Source organism: Cygnus atratus, chromosome 6 (genome assembly GCF_013377495.2).
Source record: "Cygnus atratus isolate AKBS03 ecotype Queensland, Australia chromosome 6, CAtr_DNAZoo_HiC_assembly, whole genome shotgun sequence".
Taxonomy (NCBI): Eukaryota; Metazoa; Chordata; class Aves; order Anseriformes; family Anatidae; genus Cygnus; species Cygnus atratus.
In genome coordinates this window covers 33,114,127-33,140,104 of record NC_066367.1, presented here as the reverse complement: position 1 = coordinate 33,140,104, position 25,978 = coordinate 33,114,127, and the positions used below count along the sequence as shown (strand labels likewise).

General features: G+C 39.3%; 1 protein-coding gene across 7 annotated transcripts in view; it reads right to left on the bottom strand.

The window, feature by feature from the left end:
* Nucleotides 1-25,978, bottom strand: part of MGAT5 (alpha-1,6-mannosylglycoprotein 6-beta-N-acetylglucosaminyltransferase) — a 119,447-nt gene that overhangs the window by 60,884 nt on the left and 32,585 nt on the right. For all 7 annotated transcript variants that reach the window (XM_035556091.2, XM_035556093.2, XM_035556094.2 and 4 more), the window contains exons 2-3: nt 15,417-15,807; nt 10,519-10,689 (exon numbers count right to left, since the gene is read on the bottom strand). In XM_035556091.2, the coding sequence (XP_035411984.1) occupies nt 10,519-10,689; nt 15,417-15,654 (409 nt within the window). In that variant the 5' untranslated portion in view covers nt 15,655-15,807. The remainder of the gene's footprint in view (nt 1-10,518; nt 10,690-15,416; nt 15,808-25,978) is intronic.

The following is a 25,978-nucleotide window of genomic DNA, read 5'->3' as shown; positions in this document are numbered from 1 at the left end:
ATCAGAACCTGTGTGAAGAATTACATTTCAACCAGTTCACTACCAGCTAGGCGTGAGGAGTGTGCTGGAGCCTGCCTGGCACAGCTTTAACCTGGGGGCAGCAGAAAGGCTCCTTTCCCCACCCTTACTGCATTATCTACTCTGAACCATAGTCAAAGACAGAGGAAACAGCCTTGGAAAATATTGAAAGCCAAGGGCACTGTGGCCAGCCTCTTTAACTCTGAGCTGATAGCTACAAATTAACAGCCCAGGTTGCCCGCATCACACCCTGCTGTGCAGCTCTAGCAGTGGAGGAAGCATGGGCTGGACAGCATTTCCTCATGCACGTCTAGCTCAGAATGTGCCTGCACTGCCGAAGCAGCTCACTGTTTTGTTCCCAGGGTGCTGCCATCCATGCTAACCAAGAGCACGCTCTCCTTCAACAGAAGTCCAGAGGTGAACAAATCATATGTATCCCACGGACAGCCACGACCACCTCAGACAGACACTAGCAACGTACCCTTTTATATGGTTTACAAAGAGCACATGAAGCAAACGGAAACCTAGGGACGCTGACCTACACATCTTGGTCTTCCAGTGTGAAAAAGCAAGTTTAAAATACAAGTCAAGAGCACAGAGCTTCTTCCTGGTAGGGAGATGATGAAAAACCCCAAACCTAAAATACTTCATTAAGCCAGACATTTTTAATGCTGCTTTCGTGAGAAAAAAGTATTTAAGAAACCATACAGATTTTTATCCTTAATTAGGATTTATAGCAATTAAAATACAAGTTCTGAGATCTTCTTCCAGCCAAAACTTAGAACTTGATGCCAAGAGTTAAAAATGCAAACTGTCAAGTCAGCACAGAACACCAGATAACACTTTTTTCTCTTAAGTTAGGTCCATGATATTTGTTTCTATTCTACAGACGCCCAAGTGTTTTTGACATCAAGCACAATTTATTTCCTCTTGATTGCTATCACGCACAGATTAAACATTTACCTAATACGATATTACATTGACAGATTGAAAACATGGATGCGAGCACGTTATAAACCTAGGAGTACACAAATGTTTTTTTAATGCAGTGCTTTGTTTGTGCAGTCCTGGGCCATTCGGTATGTAACTAAACCTCCATCTCGGCACTCAGAAAGCAGCCATATGTTCACTTCACCAACGTCTGTGGCTGTTTGACGACTAACAGCTCTGCATCAGAGATCACTAGTGCACAGCAGGCAGAACTGAACTTGTGAACAACTAGCAGTTATTTCAGTGCAAAGTCTGGCGCATTAGCATGAATGACGTGGCGGCTTGAAGCTGAGCCACCTGACCTTGCACTACAAAGGATGCTTCTCCGTTGTTGCTGTGTACAACTAAGGACGGATTGGTACCAGTCACCTGCCTTTGACACTGAACTCTTGAAACACCAGTTTGCAAGTACAGGTCTTTAATGCTCGCGCAATCAGACTCTGTATCAGGGGTTTTGTTTGTTTTACTGAAGCTCAAGAGCGAGCTGTGTGGCTCAAAGAATAATCTGTGATGAGGCATTCATTTTTTGTTTGCTCTCTAGTTACTCACTAACAAAACAGTAGAAATAAGGCTTAGTAACTGCTGCGTATGTATTTTGTCCCTTTGCTATATGCATGTCTTATAATAATAAATATCCGTATAATAAATTACGTGCTTCGTGATAGGCTCAAAAATTGTGCTTGTTTTTCTCAGTACGGTTTGGAAGTCTAGAAATAATCCACAAAGACAGTAAGCTGAATAATAGTAATAGAAAAAAAAGATGCAATTCCATAGTTATTTAATAATGATTGTTGTTTTATGACAAACAGAATACCTACCAAAGTTCCAAAATAGCACTCTTGGTTAAAGCAAATGAAGACGCCCCAATCCCATTGAACTGCAAACTGTGACACCAGGGGCCTATCTAGCTGGGTAAGGACCAACTCTTTGTTCTTACAAGAGCAGAAATACCCTAAGACCATTTTCAGACTAGTGTGAAGAAGCATATTAGAATACCTTGTGAAGACGTACAGCACAAATAATAGCTCAACTCAGTGTTTCCTATCAGGAAATCTCATAAAAGCAGAAACCTCCTTAATATTAAAAGGACAGAGTAATCATCTGATCAGTCTATTCACCCGTTTTCTCTCTACCTGCTCTCTTTCTGGTTTTGATCATTAAATAAATTTACTATTCTTACTTTAATTTATGGAATCCTTCCCTTTCTGCTTCTATTTCTGTTCTGAAATCTGGAATCCAAGGTTAGACGCAATACTCTAGTTAAGGCAATTTTCATTTGTATAAGATCTCCCTTCCCTTCTCCTACTAATTAACACATTCTCAAGTTAATTCACATTTTTCTTCTCCAGCTGGGAAGGTTTCTTTAAAGAGAGAATTTGCAGTGTGAGCTGAAAGCAGTATCAATACTTTCAAAGAAATAAACTTGAGGTTACAAGATTGTAAATGCAGAGCACAAACCGCTTTCTACTAACATTTCAGAAACTTTAGGAGCAAAGCATTGGTATGATTTAGAGAAAATTAACTTTTCTACTGCTAGTCCATCCTCACACCAGCTGTGCTGCTGTGTTCCATTAATGCTACTGAAATCAATGCGATGTTAGGAGAATTCAAGTAGTAGTCAAGTGGTTAATCAGAATGCAGCCCAGGGGACCACTAACAGCCCCTTTCAGCATTACTAATACAGCTTAGCACTGCAGTGGAAAATGTTCACGTGTGGTCTTCTGCATGGTCATAATGCTGTGCTGGAACAGCGAGGCTTGAAAACACACAGCTCTCTACAGCTCCAAGCTATTGCCTTTGCAGGAGGCAAACTGACAGGAAAATGGGAAAAAAAACTTGCTATTATATATAGTGTGGAAAAAGAATACAATGGAGAAGGCACAATAAATACAAATCAAAGCGTTGCCCTGAGCAAGCTGTAATCTTGACTCCTGGTATCAGCAGAGCCTACATCCAATAACATCCAGTATACACAGATGTTTTATGAGGACTAGTTTGTTTTTTTTTTTTAAGGCATGGCCATAGCTAATATCATTTGTACTACTTTAACTGAAGAGAAACCTACTGTAGCCCTCTTAAGACAGGAGGACAGCTTTGGAAATTCAAAATATGCAATACTTTAGCTTTTTATCAAGTTTGTCTCTGCAAGCACATAACTATAGGATAAACCATCGTCACATACTGCTAAACCAACAAGTCTGTCCTGCGCAGGACAAAGTTCACTGGAAAGAGCCATGGAAACAAATCAACTTATCACGAAGTTACCTGAGCCTTCCTTCCCACCTCAAAGTCTTCAGCATGTCACCCCAAACTCTGCAGGAAGAAGTACACGGGAATACAAAGACAAATGTTCTTCTCACCATAGCAACATTAAATAAAAATGCCTGCTTGCAGCATTGCCAAAGCTGACTTGTCAGTCTGCCTTGCTACATATTCGCGGGTGATGCCAGCTAGCTGACAGGCATCCACGCAACATCTTTTGGATGACAAGTAAATACTGAAGTCTGCATCCAAATGAGTGACTTGAACAACTTTAGTCTTAACATCTTTAAAGAGATCTCATCAGCCTATACACCAGAACATGCTAATGCATAAGCTAGAAATGCTCTGGAAGCTAAGAACAGATACACCAAGAGTCTCTCCCTCCCTGAGCAGTGCTACGTGCAGCATGCTGGTACTGAACTGGGCTCAGGCTCAGAAGGAGTCCTCCAAGTAGCACCTACATACAAGGGGGGGAAATTGAACATGAACCGTCATTTGCTCATTTTTATGAGATCAAAGGCACACAGAATCTTCCAAAGTCACATTTTTCAATGCAAATGACACTGCTAACAACCACACTGGTACAGCTTTCAGTGCAATTATACTATCTAAAACGTTAAGACTGTGACACTTACCACAATGCTAGTTTTACTGAACACGCACTGAAATACAGTGAAGGCAATGGCCTCAGAGCACCTTCGTCCTTACCTTAAAATCAACATCTTTACTTTAAAAAAATGTTTTGTAACAAGTATATTCATAATTAATACCACTATTGTTTAGCAGTGTTTTAAAGAACAAGGTACTGAAAGTTTCCTTCAATTTACTTAAATCAATTTTTTCCCATGGCTGCCTGAAGTACACAGCAAGATTTCAGGCAAAAATAAACAAAGAAAAGCCCAACCAACCAAAAAAACAAACAACCTGCAACACAAAACCCACACACCCTGCTTATCAGAAAATAAAAACTCAAAGGAAACAGGATACACGCTTTGATCATTTTTGTTCAAGGAGATTGTCCTATTGGATGAAATACGCTTAGTGGAATACCGTTCCACACAACCAGGAAACAAATAAATGGTTTATCTTAGAAAAGCCCTAGTGTTAGAAGCTAAACTGCCTAAATGAAACTCATCTTGTGCCTGTAACAAGGATCCAACAATTCAGCTGCAACAGAAGCTGTGCTGTAGAGAAGCTCTGCCTGAAGGTGCCACGGTTTCACATTTTCCCGTTTTTATTTTATCATCTTAAAACCAGCAATTTAAGGTTTACCTAGTATGTTGTTATTGGCAGTGGCCCGGAGCATCCTGTTTTACGACTGACAAAAACTCTTATCTGCTTTGCACCCCAGGTGTAGATTAATATGTTATTATGCATACGAGAAAATACTACTTCCCACAAAGCCAGAGAAGATTGCTACGAACACTCTTAAAAGCTTTTCATCAAATACAACTTGGACAAATGAAAACAGAGGGGAGAGAGACAGAAGGAAAAAAAGGACTTCATTGCATCTGAAACCAATCAGCTAAAGCCTTGTAAGCATCACTATTAACAATTTACTCTTTCATAAATCAAATGGAGGTTCTGGAAAAGCACTTGAAAATTGTCAGTATCAAATCAACAAGCTTGTTTGATGCTTTTGAGGAGGGGAGAAGGAAGAGAAGAGCATGCTTATAATTTTACACATGGATCTAAACAGGGAGGAAAAAAAGGAGCACCCACTCAAGCTATCCAAGGGACCTCACAGCTTTGCTTTCCAACCTCGCCTAGGCAGTGCATCAGCTCACCTTATCCTCTAGCAGAGGTCCCATCCTCAACTCCTTTGGGATCAGGATTAAAGGTATTTGTGACAAAGAAATCTTGCACTCCATTATCCTTTCATGCAAACCAAACGAAAAGAGAAGCTTTTTTGCTCTTACACTTCTCAATGAATGATTCTGAAAAACTAAATTCAGTGGAAGAAACCAGGTGTAGTAACACAGTACAAATACAAAACCTAAACAAAATATGGACACGAACAAACTGTACATTTCTACGTCTAAATCAACAACGTAATTTGTCTGAGAGTCTGAGGAGGAAGATATTTCTAGTCTCTAAATGTGAACTGAAAAATGAATCAAAGACAAGTTTGAGTTTACCTACTACAGAGACAGCCGAGCTCCAGTTCTTGCTAAATCCTCAACATTTCCTCCTACCAACTGTTATCACCTTCTTATCATGAACGAGCATAATCCAGATGGATTTTCTTCAGATCATTTAATGTGCCAAAAACTGTACACACCACTCTAATATCTACTGCTGCAGATTTCACCACTGCTGTCTCAGCTGTACAGCAGGCCTGACAGCCAGAGGTGGAACAACAAAAAAAAAAGCTAAATTTCTCCATGGCTTGCCGAATAAGAAGCACAAGCGATAAACAGACTTTTGGAAAGTAATGAATAACTAATTTGACACAGCCTCTAAATTCCAAACACTGAGTCATGTTCCTACGATGTTTGCACCTCTGCCCAAAAGTACAATTATAAATATTGTTCAAAGACTACATTTTACTTATGTTAGGTAATCTCCCAACAGCAGCGTATCGTGGGTTTCATTATGATAACGAGGCGGCTACTCTACTGAAAGAAAAAGTCATGGGCTCCGTACCAAGTAATATCCATCACATAAATTGCTTGTTCATGCTACTGTGGTCAAAGCACAGGCTGAAGGATTGATCAAAACTGTTTTTAGGAAGCCACAAACATTTCTATTAGGCTGTTACAAGAGCGAAATAGCCACGATGGGTGCTGTTTAGCCAGACTTAATTCAACTTCTGGCTGTATTATTACTAAAATAAAGATAGATCATTTGTCAAATCTGCCAAGCAGTTTTGCTATTTGCCAGGCCGGTGCCTCCTTTTTCCTTCACTGACAGGCTCTTTCACAGAAGGCATTGCTCATTCCTTTATTGCACAATACCCCAGGTTGTAAAACTGCCCAGTCCAACACCCCTCTGGACATCCCAAGACTCGGTGGCTCATAGCTCACGCTTTCCAAGGGCAGACTCCATTCTGTTTGTTGGACATTGTGCTGTGGGGCTTGGGGGTTTTAAACTCTGATATCCAGGTACTCTCCCGATGTATTTTCTTTCCTCGAACTGTCTTACTTCATCTTTTTTGTTTTACTTATCAAGATAACCTACAGAAGTTACTGATAAAAGTTTAAGATGACCTTTGGTAGCCCTTTAAATGACTTTCTGATGACAAACAGTAGTTACAGTTGTTTTCAAAGCAGCTACAAAACTGATTATTAGGTCTTTTCCTCATTCATAGGATTCAGAGTAAATTTTTCATTTGTTTCTATACCTTCAAGGCTGTAAAGGTTGTGGATCCCTTTCTGAACGCTGACAGAATTATAGGCACCTGCTGCCCACCAGCAAACACACAGCAGGTCTGTTCAGGCAGCTGCAATGACCACTCTCAAAGTCTGGATACGTATATCCACAAAAGAATAAGAAAATATCAGAAAGTACGTAAGGTTATTATTTTTCTTCCTTAGAAGGACGGGTGATAGATTCAGTACCAAGGGAATGCAGTAGCTAAAGGTGGTGTTAGCTTATGTGTAGTGCATTAGAAGAAGTATCCTTGCAAGTTCATTAATTATACATAAGAGCTTTCCTGGACCAGCAGATATTTTACCATCACCGTGTATACTGGGCAAAACTAAATATCCCCTGACCTCAGCTCATTGAGAAACACATCAGCATTTTCTTAACAAATTGATTTCCCAACCGCTTGTTCAGCAAGTGTAACAGCCAGCCATTTCTCAAAACACATTAACTTCACTGCTACCTGGATTACTTGCATACTCAGACACAAACTCACATCTGAGCTAAAAACCAATGTGCACATGAACAGGAAAACACTCATACATTTTAATATGGTAAATATTCTCTTCTATACTATTATTCTGGTTGTTCATACAATGTCAATAGATGTGAAAAATTAAAAAAAAAGAAATCCTGATCTGGTCCAAGTGTCAGTGTTTTTCTCTCTCAAAAGGGAATTTTGCAATCCGTAAATCTGAGTCACAGCCACATGCCAGTTCTGTTTATTACAGACGGAAAAAATCATAAAACCAAACTGGATTTATTCCAGTAATTGGACTCTGGAACTAAACCAGGATTCCTGCATTATTACCATCCACTACCTGTAGCATATAGATACTGTTTTTACAACTGCTGTCTGTTTACAGCAATGTAACCGATGCAGAGACTCCACTTACAGGCAGACTTTGAGAGAAGTGTTGACTAATCATTTTTTTGTTCTTCCTAGTATGCAGATAAAAAGTACCCTTTTTTTTCCTTAATGAAAGTGTTAGCATTACATAAAATACGTAATGGACAAAAGCTCAAGGCGCTCAGACTGACAAGTCTAGTCTGCCATGGTAGTCAGTCTTAAATTCATAAGAAAAAAATGTTTTGTTCTTGAGCTTGTGACCAGTAATAATCAGCAATGAAAACAGACAAATATTTACAATGTAATCAGCTTCTTGTCTTTCTATTGCATCTTATTTTATCACAGGTAGCTAACCAGATAGTACATAACACACAAGAAACTTCGTAAAAGGTCAGGGAGGACAAAAGTAAGATTTTACAGTCACTGTGAACAGAAGTGCAGCTTAAGCGAGCATGAAGCTTCATTTATTCCAGGAAGCCTTACCATAGGTAAAGGGGCATGGTTACACAGATTATAGGTCTCAGCGTATTGTGACAAAAATCATAAATGCATCAAGTAGCTCTACTGGAAGCAGCACTCTTCTAGGAAAATCTGGTAGAAGCCTGCACTGTTATGCTGATGAATGAGGCTTTAAAGGCTTAATTTACTGCAGAGTTTTAAGTGGTGACTGAGGTAAAAAAAAAAAAAAAAAACACATTTGCAAAAACAAATTTAAGTGCTCTTTTAAAAATATTAATAGCAATATTAAACACAAATTTGTTATTTATGGAACATCCTAGCATGGTTGTCCACATGGAAAGAGTTGAAATTACTAGCAGCAAATAACATAATTCCTCTAAAGTCAGCATTAAAATATTACAGCTGATAGAGAGAAATGGTAATCCTATCGTGTCTGCATTTTGTGATCACTTCATCAGCTAAGAGCTGAATAAACTATTACAAAGAAAGCAATGGAAATACCACATGTATTTGTATGCATACATGTTTCAGTTTCAATAAACTGACAAACCATTGGGTAACAAAATCCCTTCTCTACAACAATTTGCAGATTATCTCAGTTGCTCTATAACAAGGAAAAAGGACACACTTGAATCACAACAGCAAAAAAACCACCCCTGTGTCTGGTATTGTAATCACAGCATTTACTTACCCAGCTTATTTTCTGAACAACTCACTCCTAACATAAAATACACTTATATTTGACCTCAAAGCAGTAACTGTATGGCTTCTAGAGTCTGTTACTGTCAGGAAACTACTATGAAGACAGAAGTAGAAACAAACTTTTCATTTCCATTTGGAAATGCCTCCGATGAGATGAATTCCACTCACTGCTTCAAATGGACAAATAGTAAACACTAACCAGCAGATACACATGGGTTAGTCCCAAGCTCTATTCTAGCCATTGGTTCTATCCAGCCTGGAGATACCTGAGCAGTAACATCATCCAAACAGACACCAGAACAATATATTAATCACACCTTAAGATATTGTTTCTTAAAGTTTTTTCCATCATCGCTATTTACTATAATTGCTTCGGGGATGTATTTTAAACTTAATGCATCAAGAGTCAAAGATAAAAAAAAAAAAAAAACAGCCTGAAGCTCTAGTAAGACAAATAGTGTTCTTTGCCACAGATCAAGCCCCAGGCAGCAAAAAGCAAGATAGGTTCAGCAAACTGAAAACTACCAAGCTCCTTAAAGGTTGCTTGCGAGTACTAACACTGTAACTCTGGCCAACTACAACAACAACAAAATTCATTCACCCTGAGCACTGATTAGTCATGTATCATAGTCAAGCAGGAACAATGGTCCTTTGCCTACAAACGTGTAAGCAACAACATAAGTTTGCTTCTTCAAGTTATCTGCAAATCTATTGAAAATAACCGCATCAAGTCTCTCTTTTGTCCAACTACAAAAGCAAAATATACAGGTCCGTTTTTCATTTTATATATAACTCAGAACCTGTACCAATCCTGTCCTATCTCACATTCCATCTGCGACTAAGATGTTGTGTTGTATTCCTTGGGGTAGTGATATGGTTCACCCTGTCACTAGTCTGCAAGTGCCATACCTCTTTAGTTGCTTGTTTCTAATCTGTCTTCAGTCTAACCAAGACCAGAGACACGGGAGAAAAAAAGTTGGTGCAAGATAAGCAGTAGTATAAAATGCACGCACAGGGCTTTACTACATGCCTATGAGCATGCTTTTATTTTGTGGCAAATGAGACACAGAAGACTTCTCTCACCATGACATAAGATGACTTAACATCTTAGTACGGGCAAATGCTGGTGGGACAGAGCAGCTGACGCTAACTCTGCTGGCATGCTGCAACTGTGTCGTCACTTGCACAACCACTCTCCCAGACTTCTTGTCAAAGGCATTACCCTAACAAAGCTTGCATCTGCTCCATTTTGCCATATTTAAACACCCTCTCAACAGAAGTATTTATTTTGCTAGGAAAACCAAGCACAGGCAAGATTTAAGCGTGCAGTTATGACAAAAGACAAAACTAATGATTTCAAATGACTTTTTAAAATATAAAAGCTGAAGGGACCGGGGTAGGTCATCTCTGTGTGTCAAATCATAAGAGCTATTAGCCAGAGCAGGGAATTACATTTTTACATCATAACCAGTAACGCACATGTTTTCTTCTAATTAACATCCAGTCAAGTGCATATGGTAGAAATGCAGAACATATTTGCACCAACCCAAGTAATAAGGCTTAGCGAGAAAATATATGCCCAGTTTCATCTTCCTAATGCACAAACATTTAAAAGTATGAAACATTTACTGTGAATAAAGTAGCTTATACCCCTTTGGCAGAGAATATTATTTTCCTTGGTGCGTCCAAGTTACCACTGAAAGTCTTCCTCTGAGCCTGTAAAAGATCAGTGGACTTAAGAGTGCTATTGAAATGGGCTAGACTTCTGAATTTTGTTTAAGACACTTCAAATTTCTGTAACTGAAAAAACATATTATTGCATAGAGAGAGAAAATACAGATTAAACAGCCCACATACATTGCCATACCCACCTGCTACATTAAGCTTTTCGACTGCTCCTAAGCTGGGAGCAGGAGTGGTACTAGTATTGTTGGTAGAGTTTGCTCCTGTTCCATTCAGTACAAGATTTTCCACCTTGGACTCTAGCTTCCCAATGCGCTGCAAGATATTATCCAACAAGACAGCAAGCGTTTTCTTCAAATCTATGAATGAAAATGGAAGTTATATTGTTTAATAACGCAATGCACACTATCAGAACCAAAAAATAGAGACAAGAATGAGACTGAAATACACACACAGTCAGTGCAAGTCTTTATCATTAGTAGTTCTGTACACTAATGTTCCCTACTTTGTTGAGCCTCAGGTGTAAATTTCCCTGGATGTGGAACTGGCCTTCCTATGCGTTTTATAAAGCACACTGCAACTCATATACGCATCCTACACTCAAGGGGGAAATGTGCACCCATGTGGGTATATACACAGGAGCAAAAAAATATATATACACTTGCTTTGTAATAGCTCAAGTAATAGTAAGTTGCTCAAATAACAATGAATGGCTGCATCTTATAAGCACCTACCACTTGCCTTCAGGTACTATGGTGGAACTTTGCATAGACACACAAACACGTGCTGCCCACCTCTAATTCAGTACCTGCAAACTGCTGGTGGGTTTTGGGATGCCTTAAGCAAAACAGAAGAGCTTGACTCCAGCACAAACACATGGGGCACAAACCATTTCAATTTTGCAAAACTGCTCATTCAATCTACCAGAATCAGCTGGAGCTATTAAGCATCAAGTAGAAAAGAAAAAAGGAGAAATCACGGACAAAGTACTTTAATTTAAAAGCAAAGCAGGCATTAGACTTGATTGAGATATCTGGCAGGGAAGTCCTTGCCATATTCCCCGACTACTCCAATAGCAAGACCTTAATCCATATTCAAGTGCCATCAGAGGAACAGAATTTAACGCTCTGTTAGATTCTCAGTCACTTGGAAACCACAATTCCACTCCCCAAAGAGGGGACGGCTTTGGGCCAGTATAAAAACCTCCTCCTGCATCTATTCCGCCACCATCAGGTTCTGCACTGGCACACAGTGTTGAAGTCCAACCTTTCCGTTGTATACCCAAAACACACACAAAAAATAAATCACCCATTTCTTTTCTTCAGTCTGTTGGCGATTGTCTCTACTTATCTGTTTGCATTATCTGTTGGATCAAAAATGGCAATTCACTTTGCATGGAAAGCAACAAACAGCAGAAGGAGTTTGCATATCATACGACAACCAAGGCCAAGGAAATGTTTCCTGATTTATTTTTTCTTTTCTAGTTCTTTTGTTCAGTTTTCTTAAAGCAACACAGACATGTTTGTAAGCTAAAAGAATTGTGGGCAACGGGGGGGGGAATAGACCGCTATTAGACTACACTCTATAATTAAAGTGGCAACAAGCCAAATAAGATGAAAGAAAAAGTACTGTTCTTTGTTCGTTTACTTGTCTCATGATTAAAGAATTTGGTGTATGAATTTACATTATTTTCCCATTTAATTACATAAAATAATTACATGTACATTGTACAATACACTTTCTGCTTTCCACAAATTTAAAATCAAACAGCTTTCCGATCTGCAATAGAAAATTCCTCCATACACCTGAAGGGATTCATCTGCCCTAGTACCAGCTGCAGTTTTGCCATAAGAGATTTTGTGCTCCTTATTGTTTTTCTTAGGGACAGCTCAATTCTTGTGCAAATGTGAGAGTAAATAAGAGAAGGCTACTGCATTTAGAAAGCTTATATTTTTTTCTCTTCTAATATAAAGGAGTCATATTTCTTCCATGAAGCCATAAAGAATATATTTTTCTTTGTGATTTTGTGTTTTCTTTAGTCTAAAGATCAGAATATGGAATCTTAAGTGCTAATAATAGCATGCCTTATTATAATTTTAAGTATAGATGCAGTGCAATGGATAAAAGAAGCATTTATGAAAATCAAATGATTCACAGTGAGAGCCCAGAAGTCACTTAATGGGATAGTGTGCAGAAGAAAGGGAAAGTAGAGCAGGAACTTAACATCCACAAAAACATGGTATAGAGAAGGAAAATCTAGGAAAAAATTGTAGTACAAAAAATTCAGGAAACAATGAGGAAGAAACATAGTACACAAAGGCACATACAGAGCATCAAGACAAAGAACAGCTAAACCTTGTAATCTTTTAACCCTGCTACTGAACCCTTTTAACCCTAATACTGAAACATGGAGATAAGAGACTGCTTCCTAGAACAAAAAAGCAATTGAAGGCCAGTTTGAGAAGGGGAGGGTGGAAGCAGAGATTCAAAATAATTTGTGTAAAACAACTGTTTACTGTTATAAAAATCTAATACTCATTTATATTTGGAATACGACTTTTTAAAAGCGTTTGATCCACCCGACAAGTCGGTAATACAGTAGAAAGAAAAAGAAAGAAAGAACACAAGCTATGCAATCAAAATTAATGAGTGACTGAAAACATTTTGAGTGGGTAAAAGCGGCCAAATCAAGCAAAGTTAGAGCCTGATCACAGGAATCACGAAGTCTGCTCGCTAATAGCAATCAGAGGATTAAAAGAAATAAAAAGGCCAAACAGCAAGAGCAGTTGTCATGGAATAATGAACCAACTTGCACCCACTGTCACTAACATTAGACATTAATGGGTTTATTTCTGAACAGCTAACCTGATAAGTTGCTATCAACAAATCGTTTGGTACGCCACGGAAGACAGACTAACGATCTAACTCAGTTTAATGTAGCATTATTTAATATGGTGCCATTCGCTCACCATTGCGCCTTTCCCACTAGCATTTTAAATACATATATTACCATTACTTTACATCCTTCAAAGCTCCTTAATTTGAAAACGCTTGTCTACACTTGTCTTTAAACTGCAAATTCTTCTTAGCTGTAGACCTTGAAATTTCTCCACAAGATTTAGCTGTAACTTACAAAAGTGTTACAGAGTTATTTCTCCCACCTTCAAATGCTGTTAACTTCTCCTGGGGAACTTGACCACTATTTGGCAGCAAGTCAATGTATTCCACAGCAGGACTTGGAGCAGGAAATGAAAGTCACAGGCAAAAAATTGCAGGGGGAACTTAGCTTAAGGATATCCTAGCTAGGGCACGGATTCATGCAGTTACCCTTCAACTTCTGGAGAAATATATTGTTTTGCTTTATTTATTTATTTTCTTCAGTTCACCTAAAATCAAGCAACCTTACAAGATAAGGGGACATTGATAATGGTTATATATTAGAGGGCTTTTTTTTTTTTTAAAAAAAAAAAAAAACCTATGCAAATAATTCAACAGCAGGTCAAAAGAGGCAACCCTACCCCTCTGGTCAACATTGGTGAGGCCCCACCTGGACAAGAGGCAACTGGCACCACCCAGAACACAAAAGCTTCCATCAGGAAGAACTTCTGCACTGTGCAGGTGACAGAGCGCTGGCAGAGGTTGCCCAGAGAGGTTGTGGAGTTTCCCTCCTTGGAGGTCTTCAGAAGCCACCTGGATGTGGTGCTGGATGGTCCCTACAGGGGGCTGGGACCAGGTGACCTCCAGAGGTCCCTTCCAACCTCATCTGTTCCGTGATTCTGTGAATCCTTTAGGGACCTCTATGTGCTTGGAGATATTCAATCCAAATATTTATCTAGCACCACTCTATTTTGCTTGTATTGCTCTATAAGATTACAATAGCAGTGTGGATCAAAGCGAAGTCACAGATGAGTAGAAATTACTGAGGAACTGAAGAATAGGGAATGCTTGTTATTTAAGCACCAAAGCAATATAATTGTTAGCTGTGTCAGGGATGACAATATCAGCCTTACAGAAAAGCACTGTCTTACAAACTACCCCCCCCCCCTTTTTTTTTTTAAAGAGGAAAAGTGGTGACAGAAACAAGAAGACATCCCAGCATGATATTTTCATTATATGCACCAAAGAGAAAAAAAGCGCAGCTTTGATCTGCTGCACCCTAACCTTCATTCTTTTTTAATCCTACAAAAAACAGATGATTTTCTACAGCAGAATATTAAGACAAATATAAAAAGAAACAAATGGACTAACTAGCAATTAAGTATCCAGATAGTCTGAAAGCGCACAGGTAAGTAGGAAAGAAAGTGAGCTTAAAAATCAATCTGACTGTATCAGATTGAAAAGGGACCTCACCTCACTTGAAATTAAATTATATTTTTTTCGTAACGTTTTCTGGTAACACGCACCATGAATTTCTTTCTTTCATGCTTTCACACATACACAAACTGAATTGCTATGTAGTATGAAATGGAGGAGGGGAAGCATTACAACCCACCATGCAGAAATAACTGCCAGACAAAGCACTGAAACTCATGAAAGGAAGTTCTCTACCCTGAGGTAAATATGACATATTCAAGCTTAAATTTAAGCTTGGACCACATACATAATCTTAATACATAATCTTAAATGTTAGGTAAATTGACTGGACACAGAAGTGCAATGGAAAAGAGGAAAAATAAACATTGCAGGTCTCCGCTTTATCGCTGAGGCAAGTTATTTTTCCAAAAGGATTTTTTTATATCACTGACATGTAAACTGAAAAGCTTCCCAAGGTTCTCAAGAACAGCAAAACCACACATTTTTTTAAATCAAGTTCTAACAAATAACCTGAGGCATAACAGACACTGTTACTAGATGGATGTAGTAAAAAAAAAATTAAAAAAATTAGCTGATAACTTCGTTTCCAAGTGAGTGGAAATTTAAATTTTGTCCCATTTCATAACTTGCAAGTAAAGAACGTTCTCTCCATCTGTGCAGAAAACCTACAGCATGAAGTACTGTCAACTGAGCAGCATTAGGAAGTACAATGTTTGGACAACTTAGAAAAACCCTTTATCAGATTATCACATAATCTAGGACACATGCTTACCGTATGCTGTCACTGTTCCGACATAAGGCCCATCAACCACATTTTTATTTTCTTCAGCTAATGCTTTGATGTATCTTTTGCTGAGATCCAAAATTTGCTCACGCAGGACTGAACTGCTTTCGTGCTGTGTTTGCTGCTGAATAGTAAAATGCAGAAGCATCATTCCCCAAATAAAACCAAAAGTCACCAGAAAAAAGCCAAGTTTCTGAGAGGACAGCTTCCATGGAGAGAATGCCATGATTCCCAACAGCTTCTCACAGAGTTACTACAAAGGTTCCTAAAGCATGAAGCCAAAGAGCAAGTTCATGGTCCGGGTATATACAGATCACAGAGCAGGACTCAATCTTATTCTGACTCCTTAGTCAACGTATATCTGTATCTCAGTTCCATCCTGCAAGATGAAAGAAAAGTAGCAAGGTTAACACAAAATATTAGAAATTTTTACCAGCTTTATTAGGTCTACATTGTAACTAGTACAAAATGAGAGTAGACAACATGCTTTTTTCAGTAAACGTTTAGTTTGTACATATCAATATTGCACTATATTAGAGCACAAGCAAGCCAAGGAAAGCACTGGAAAAAGAACAACGAAAGTGATGCGCCTGAGCAGGTGGAAAACACCTCTCAGTACCTGGATCAAACTCAATGCTTGAAGCTGTTTCCAAGCTGAATTTCAAGGTAAGGCCGCTTTAACATTTTTTATTTTTTTCCCCCCTGTGTGTGTACACAAACCTTTGTGATGTTGCCAATGCAGCAATTTAAGACAATTCTTAACATAATTCAGTTCTCAGAAAACAAGTAATTTTAGCTGGCACTGACACTGTTAGAAGTTCCTGGCAAGAGCTATGGCATATGGCTAGATAGATGATCAGGAAATCAGACTCCCTCAGGGGTAAAGAGCAAAAAAAAGAAGTCTACATTATTTAAACCAATCCACTCTCCTGGCTTACATTGCAAGGAGTCAGAAGGCCGGAATAATCTCTTCTTGCTCCTGTGTGGCCTCTGCCATGCATCATTACTCCTTATTCATAAAACGTAGTCCGATGAGTTTGCACTTTGCAACTACATTCAACACACGTCCCTCTGAATGCTACAACACATCTTTTGTATATAAAAATTAATATTCTCAGAGCCTTTCCCACACTAAGGAAAAAAGTTGGCTAACTGCCTTCAAGACAAACAGTAGGACCATCTTTTCATGGTAAACTCAAAAATAAAACCTGGCATAAGCTATCCAAAGGCAAGAACAGCTCTGTGATGAGGGCTAGAGGCAGGGTCCTTAGCATAAAACCCTACAAGAGAAGAAAGGTAATTAAAAGGTAATTAAGTGTAAGCTATCGTGTTAAAACATGGATTTGGTAAAATGCGATCCTTTTAACTTCATAATGCTCCCAGACAGGATTACAAAACAATGTTCCCTTCCATTCTGCACTTGCACAGATAATGCAGATGTTACTCTCATTTAATAGGATAATTACACAGATGCCTGCTAGCAGTACTCTGCTTTTGTGAAAATTCCCTTTAGATCTTGCCCTTTCAGTTCAGCTAGCAGCTCTGCAGAGGGACAGGAATACCCTTGGACTACCTGACTTCCACCACGACTTCTGCGTGCGTTTATTGATTACCACTGCCTGTGGAAGTGCGTTACACAGAACTAGAAGCAGAAGAGGAGTAACCGTACCGTGCGTCTTTGCTGCTAAAAGAACAATTTGAAGCCATCTGTTGCTTAAGGAAGAATGGTGCAGAAAAATGAATCATGAGTTCACAGAAAAAGATTACAAAGGATTAATGCTGCTCTTCATAAACTTAAGTGAATTTTTCAAGAAACAGCAGAGGGAAGTTTCACTTCTTCTGGTTTATTTTGCTATAGTCTTGGGATACTCTTGGGCTGACTGAAAAGTAGAATACTGTTATTTCACTAAAAATTGAATGCTTTATTAATTCTCTTGCAATATCTGGTGTGAAAAAAATACAGAGAATTGTTGCTTAAAACAACATTGCAATTTTAAAATGAAATATCTAATATCCAACACGAATTCCCTCAGTGACTTAATTTCAGATAAGAATTGACAGCGTCCTCTATAGCAATAAGATCTGTGGCTACAACAGTCGATATTTTGTTCCCAATTATCAGTTTTATGCCACAAAGGAAATATTGAACACGAAGGTAAAGCTACCACCACCCTTGTTTTAACAGACAAGTGCTAAAAATATTTTTTGAACAGTTGTTTAGGAAAAACACACAGAACATTAAAAATAGCAATTACAAAAATATGTAGGTATCCCACAATTTTGTTTAAGTTCTAGAAGAAAACCAAGGATGATTATAAACATGTGTCTAACCTATGAGCATCACCTACTTAAATACAGCTGTTGACTTCTTTATTCTGTTCATCAACAAACAGAAAAAGAGCCTTAAACATACCCCCAGATTGTAAGAAGGCAGTCAGGAAATATGAAAGCTTTTCCATAAGAAAGAATGACCGTACATTGGCAGCTGGAAGAACGGTCTCTGCGATTTCAAGTGATAAAAGAAAAAAATCAGCTCTTACGATACCAGTAAAACAGAGAAACTACTCCCCACATCCAGCCCTATTTTTCCTGCCCTTAAAGCGATTCCAGTGAGTAGCACCGAGATGATCAGGCAGTATTTGCACAGCTCATCAAGTTACAGCACTGCTGGTGGGCAGGAAGGCTTTCAGAGCACACAGGACAAGACTCTGGGTGTCAGGCTCCTTCCGTGGCTGGGCTGCACGCCTGCACTGGCTTTGGTGTACATTTAATCCTAGCTTTGATAGATGCTGATGACTACAACACGGACAGTGACTGCCACATACTTATAACGACGCATTATACGGCGTCTAAACAGACAACGGTCAGAAGACATCAAGGGATAGGTGAAGCGCATAAAGACAAATATCACAGAGATGTTCCCACGCTGCTGTTCTGGCAGGAAATTAATGAGTGACTGAAGTGAGCCACAGGTGAAGTTATAAATGCACATGTGCCCATCATAATTGCTCATGGACTTTGGCCGTGCCTGCTGACTAGTTATCTCTCTGCCCATATCAAGTAAGCCAATGCCAAGCTTAAGGTGGCAGCTTATTTCCCTATTCCCCACCTCCCCTTTAAAAGTTTCCTGAAAGGAGCTGATGCTCTTAACTACTCCGACCTAGCCTGTTCTCCAAAGTGCACAACAGTAGGCAGTACCTGAAGAGGATCTGGAAACAGTTTTGTACATGCCTCTGCAGAACGTGGGACTGCACCCCCTCCCTTAGAAAGAGGTGCTCTCACTCTAAGACGACTCTTGAAATACTTCCAGCAGCCCTCTGGGAACTGGCTATGTCATAGTTGTGAAGTTGTATGGGAAACTGTTAGGAAGATGACTCCTCCTGACTTCCTGAGTGCACCTACTGTACCAAAACTAAAAGTCAAGTGTGAAAAACAGGGTGAAAGTGAAAAAACATACCAGGCAAATCAAAAAAAAAACCCACAACACTAATAAAGAATGGCTTTGTTTTGTTCTTCCTCATATTCAACTCCAGCCAGTCAAATCTCACCACAACTGAATCCACACACACATACTTTTTTATGTTTTTTTTTTTTTCTTTTAGTTGCTGACCATCTTCAGGGCACCAAGCAGGGGCCAGACAGCAGGCACAGCGAAAGGCTCACTCCACATCTGCTTCGCCGCTAAGGGCGGCACGCTGCCCTCGTAGCCTGGCGGGGTCATAGAAGCACAGGAAGAAAGCTGCAGCCTCAGGACCCACCGAGAGCTTCCACCGGCTGCTTTTTGTTTGTTCTTCCAAGAGGTAAGTTCCGCAATAAAACATTTGACAAGACTCCAGGAGAAGCCCGATATCAGACTAACTCCCAGCACCAACCTGCTGGTTTCCCTGACGAGAAGACAGATAACAGCCAGATCATTTAGTCCGCTGATTCCAACAACTAATCACTTAATTTACTTCAACTGTTAAGGTCATACATTTAAACCACCTCAAAAATAAATCCTCCTCATTCAGCTGGGATCAGTCCTGTAACAGACAAGATTCACAAGATCTGAAAGGAGCAGAAGCACGCTAGCAAAGCCTGCAATGTTAACCCAAGTAGGCAAACGCAAGGTCCAGGCAATGTTTCCAGCTCGCTGAAGTTGCACACATCCTCTACATACCTCAAAGAGGACGCCACATGTCATGGAAGGAAAGGTAGCTGAAAATTCATGCAACTATCCCAGCCTTGTCTAGTAACCGATGTTTACGCATGCTTTTAGTAGGGGTACAATTTAAGTTCCTTAGTATATAAAAGAATGCATAAAAACATTTCCTCGTCTGAACTATGGAGCCTGAGTTTTGCTCGTCTTCCTACTGCTCAACTTTATTTTCAGCAATGCTCCTGCCAGCTGGTTCTTTCCTTCTAGCTGACAGATGTCACTGCTTCTCCTCTCTCACCACCATCCACAGCTGAAAGGGCACCGCACGCTGCTCCTGAAGCGGCAATTTGGGATGCAACACCATGAAGTGAGAAAAGCAGAACAACACCGGGGCACAACAGGAGAAGCAGGCCAGATGGACTGAGGGAGATTAAGAGTATAAATACTCTGAGTTTGTTTTTTAGACTGGGGGGGCATGTTTGCTTTCACGCATATATATGTGTGTGTGTGTAGTAGAAATTGGCAGGAGGTGGTGGGCAGAAAGTTGAAGGAGAGGAATTGATAAGATGCCATAAAAAAGTAAATTTGCATCTTGAGCAAGCAGCTTGCCTGCACTTTCAAAAATAAATTTCTCCACTTAGAAACAGTTTGGGTGGCAACTCAACCAGCATTTCCCCATGTGGGCCTGTGATTTCACAGAGCACTCCAAAATGTTTCCAATTTTCTACCAAGCACATCATTTTCTGCAGTTTAGTCCTACATAATATAAATTGTCATTCTTCTCATGTTGCTTGCTTACCTTGGTATTTCAGGGAGGAAAGACAAAAAAAGAGGAATGTTTACACAGAAGTGATTACAATGGCAAATCTCCCCGCATACACATAGTAAACCAGAGCCAAGATAGAAGAGAAGGATACAGGACACTTTCTCCAGGATGCAAGAAGTCTGTTTTTCCCAAAGCTGTGCGGAAGGATCAATCTATGTGCTTCAGCCAGCATGCATACTATCACAACCACTACTCTTTACTGTTTCACATTTAGCACTCACTGCTAAGTACCATCCTCCAGTACCCTACCTAAAACCCTCTCAGAACTAGTTATACAAATATTTTATATTGCACAAACGATTTTCCAAACGTTTTCTGATAAATAAGATACACTTCGTATCTTCTTATACTGCTTAATTCAACATTTTACTGTACCTGCTGTGGCTTTACAGAACTCAAAGGACTTTTAATAGATCAGAGAACATTTTTGTTTTACGTGAAGATGCACACCAGTTTAGGCATGTTTGGAGCATGGACTGGCTAGAGCAAAGAGAACTACACCAAAATACAGTTGATAAACAAACCAATGAAAAAATGCCGCTCGGACAGTTGACCTACAGATCAAAATTTCTTTAGTATCAATACCAAAGAAGCTCAGAACTGAAGCGTTTACATGGAAGAAAGATGTGACAAGGAATTTTGTGTGATCCCATTGTTTTTAACCCACATGGATTAAAAAAGGGAGAAAAGGCTACAAGAAAATCCTTACAGATTGAAATTCTTATGGTTCAAATAATTCTTACGGACTAAAGACATTCCAGACAACGAATTTAAGGTCATAACCAAAACCTATCCCAATCTTTTAATAACAGTGCTTAGAGATCAAAAACCTGAATTAATTTTAGGATTAGGAATAGGAAGACTTCCTCAAACTTCAGAAAACCAGAAATATCCCTGACCTTGAACAAAATAAATTTAAATGTTTGCAGCCATTTACAGGCAAATTGCAGGGTATATTAATAACATTTATCTTGTCATTGCATTAAAACAAGATTCCCAAAATATAATTTTCTCACTGAAAAATGACATTTCGGGATGTCAGCATGGTGATCAAGAGATTAGGAAATAGTTATTTTTTGTTATATTTAGAAGGAAGTAACTTAAAAAAAGAGACTGAGAGCCCCAGTCATTTTAAGACTTAGAAAACATCCCTAAAATCAACAAAAAAGTATGCATGAGTCACATTTTCTTGCCTTCAAGAGTCCCTCATAACTCAACAGATGAGCCTTAAGTCACTTCATTAATTTTAATGAATGTAAGGAAAAGGAATCACGGACCAGAAATTTTCTGATGTGGACACAAGTACATACCTTTTTGTCTTCCCCTCTTTGCATCTACCCAAAGGTGACATCCAACTCAGTCCAAGCCTAACACGCGACGTCCTCGTACGCCATTCTCAAACTTACAGTTGAATTATGACTGCTGAGAGGCAGAACGCTGGCACTTGCTGAGAAACACGGTCTCACACTTTTTAGATCACCTGGAAATTCTCCAAGAGTATGAGCAAAATGCCTTTGGTTATTACACAGCAATCCTGTGTGTGCAGCTTGGGCTCGGGGAATTCTCTCCTGCCTCCCTAAGTCAGAGAGTACAACTAAAGCTGGAGGAGCTAACAAAAATTGCTTTGAACTTATTCAGAAAATATTTTAAATGAAAAATGGAATTGAATTCAGCTGATAATCAAAGCACCCAAATTACTTCGCACTCTGGGAACTAATGTTTATTACAGAAAAACTGAATCCGTTAGCTCATTTCACGCATCAGGCAGATACTCCAGGCCCCAGTCTCTCCCACCGCTATTAACCACAACTCAGCCTGTTACATCACTTCTTGCGGTCTGTCCAAGAGAAAAACAAGCAGCTCTCAACAGCAGCCCTGTCCAGCTCACAGAGGAAAGTCAAAAAGTGCTTTGTATTCAGCAAGAAAGCTCTCATCGATGTGGATGCCCAACTACCATCTCTCGTCAACTTGATGGCCAACACACTCTGGCAACTGTGCTGGACCCCATGCAGACAGCTGAGAAAGTTCAAGATCTAAGGAAAGATCCAAACATGTTCATGCTTCCTACATCTTATTGGAAAAGTTTTAGACTACAGAAGATGCTTAAAGAATTAATACATCTCTAAGAAAATTAACTTACTTCAATTTCTTATCATTGGCTGGGGATGCTGGATAATCAAAACATGAAAGACATTCTTATTAAATTGGGTTTCAATAAATTGCAGCTACAGGATTATACATTCAAGCTTTCCATAAAGGTCGCACCAAGACAAAAAGACAGGAGAATCAAGTTAAAATAGAGAAAAAGTAGAAAGAAACGCATAGGAAATTAATGTGCGTGCTATTGAGCAAGTGCGTATCAGATCATAGATTGTTTTTTTTCCCCTAGCTGAACATTAAATAAGTCTTCAGAAATATTTATTTCTTGTTGCTTTAGAACACGTTGAACCTGGGTCAAAGTATAACATCTCTTCCTACAGATTTGTTCTTGGCAAGCATTTTGAACACATTCCAATTTATGTGGTTAGACAAATGGTTGAAAATACGAGCTGCATCTCCAAAGCACAGAATTTAATGGAATTAAAGTTTTAACAGTCACCCATTTGGAAGCAACAGTGCTGTTGATTATTCCGTTGCTCTGGTTTCTGTATTTAAGACCTTTATTATGGGAAAAGATTAGATATGACACAAACTGCAATCTCATTTCAAAGTTAGTAAAACAGCAAAACATTCGAACACATACCCCATACCTCCTGTGTATATCCTGTTTATAAGCATTGGTATTTACCAACTGCTGACACAATTAGATGAGCACTCAAAATTAAAGCTGCTAATGGTTCTTATTTCTCTTTCTAAGTAACAACAATTTGGAGCAGAGGGATCAGCTGTGCTTAGCACTAAAAGGCAGTCTATCCCATCCTAGCTGATGAGGGACTGTAGTGTTGCTCAGTCAGCAACAGCACCAGGGCTACAAAGCTTGGATTTTTGTTAAACTGTAATGTCATACCAGAAACATTGCAATCCCACTATCAAAATGTTTAAAGGGGCGTACGTGTAGGGCTGCACACATCCCAAAAGCCCAGTTAGAAACCTACAGTCACACAAGACAGAGTTTTCCAGTTATCTGTGAGATGTAATGAACTATACAAGCTTCCTCTGCAAAAATACGAGCTCTACTTCGTATTGTGTAGGGCACAAAACTTAGGAACTATTTTAAGTAGGTGGAAAACAGCCTCCCTTTTTCCAACATCCCTAGACAGCTGTAGAACAGCTTGTACTGGCAAACTCAGGAATATTTCAGCTGTGGCCCTTACAGAACTAAGTGAAAAAAAAATTAAATGTAGAAAACAGCCAGCGCAGTCAAGCAGCATAAGGCAAGTAAATCTGTATTATCGCTTTGTTGCTCTCTCAAATTCAGACTACTGCCAGGCAGGGAAAGGGGGAGGGAGAGGACACACATACGAGTGCACACACCGAGGAAATAATTTTAAGAAGTCCTAGCAAGCAACACAGGTTTCTAAGCTGCTATTCTGCATAACAGAGCATTTTGGGAACCTCCTGGTACGTAAGGACAGATGCAGAACCCGAAAGGCTCTTTGTTGCTTAGAGCCCATCGTTAACAATGCATCTTTTTAGCCTCTCTCACTCCCAAGTTTTCAGGTCCTTTGGATAGTGACCATCTATTATTACTTGAGAAAGCTATTTTGCCTGATGGTTCTGGTCCACAGCACGATGATGCTTTGGGTAATGAACTTTCTTCAAAGCCTCAATGCTTTTTATAAATCATCTAACTTACTGGAAAGGCATCCTTTCCAAAGCATGTTTTGCTGAGGCTGTTGTCAATACCCTCATTCAAAGTTTGGTAGCAAGAGTAGCTTCATTTGCAGTGCTGAAAGCAAACCTTTATTCCTTCTGCAGCGCAGTTCCAAAGCAAATGTTAATATCTTGGCAAATTTAATTATTTACAGTGTCAAATGCTTTCATTTCAGAGTCATCATGGATTTGCTCTTCCTCCTCAAAGAACGTAGTTAGAACTTACACAAGGCATTTCCTCACTGAAGTTATCCTGAAATGAACCAGGAAGCAAAGCCTGAAGCCTGCCTTTACCAGACAAAATCACACCTCAGGTGTCAAAATCTCGATTTACGTTAGCAAGTACCACAACAGAACAGGAGTGGATCTGCAAAATAAAGCGATAGGTTTAGAGGATCTGACATCCACACCACGTGTGTGTGTTAATACTGGGGGGGGGACAGTGCTGTGGGTTGTACCTAGTCCTCTTAATGAGGAATCGCTAACAGCTCGAGGACATTTGGTGCATTCCTGGAATATCTTCACTAAAGGGGAATCCCATTTGTAATCTCAGAGTACTCCAGGATACAAGCCACAGTGTTCTTAGCAGGGTTATTACTTCACTTCTAAAAGCTTCTCGTTCAAACCTGTTTGGAAACAACCTGAACTACTCTCAACTACCAAACTCATTCATACCATAGATATTCACCACAGGAATTGCCAAGAAAATAAACTCATGAATCAATTAGCTGCAATTACTCCCTCAAGTAACAAAACACTTAGTAACTTTAAAGGCCAAAAAAGGAATACAAAAAGCTATGTCTTTACTCACGTACATTTTGGTTACAAAATGGCTCATAGCTGCAGATTTATTAAGGCAGAACCTGCTTCAAACCAGAATTCAGCTTATGATTGAATGAGCTGCAACTGTATCAAAAGGGTTACCTGAATTCCTGCAGCATGCTGAAGCTGCCCAGATCACACACTGGCCATTTTACAGCCAGGTAACCATTCTAACAACACGCAAATACTTCAAAAATGAAGTTGCAGTTTAAGTTTTCTGTATTTTTCATCATCTCTTTGGAATCCATGTCTTCCCTTGCGGTGCTAGCAAGGGTCTTCTCAGCCTGCTGCTAATTTACACAAACTTGCACCAAGTGTAACAAGCAGTCCCACAGTAATTCCATTTGATTCTGAAGTTATGAGGGAGAAAAATTAGATGACTGGAAGAGCCTTGTTTCAGTGGAAAATTAGAGTAGAAAAATCAAAGGGGCATAAATTTTGTATTCCCATTTTCAGTATAACAGGTCAGAGATAATAATATGAGCAATAGAAGAGAAGGTGAGACCTTCCTTTTAATTATGAGTAAGACTTTGAAAATATCATCAGCAATTCATTGACACAGCAATCGATGCAATTACAGAGTAACGGATACAGGGAGAAAGAGAGAACATGAGTAAGAAAGGGAAAAAACCTTGAAAATCTGAGAAAAAAATCACTACAATAAAGACTGAAGTATTAAGCTAGTCAAGAAAGTGAAAGGTGACACAGGGAGAAAGAAAAACGCTCCAAATGAGGAGATGAGGCAACAAAACACTTCAGTGCAAGTCAAAGTAAACCAAACATACCATAAGCAGATGAAAAGGCACTAGCAGAAGTGACCTGAAAAGACAAGGGCTTAACAAACTGAACACACTGGGTGACGCAGGAGAAAACAAAACCTACAAAAGCAAACACAGCAAACCACTAAGTGTTATTAAATCAACGTTATGACTGAGATGCCAACAGATGAAA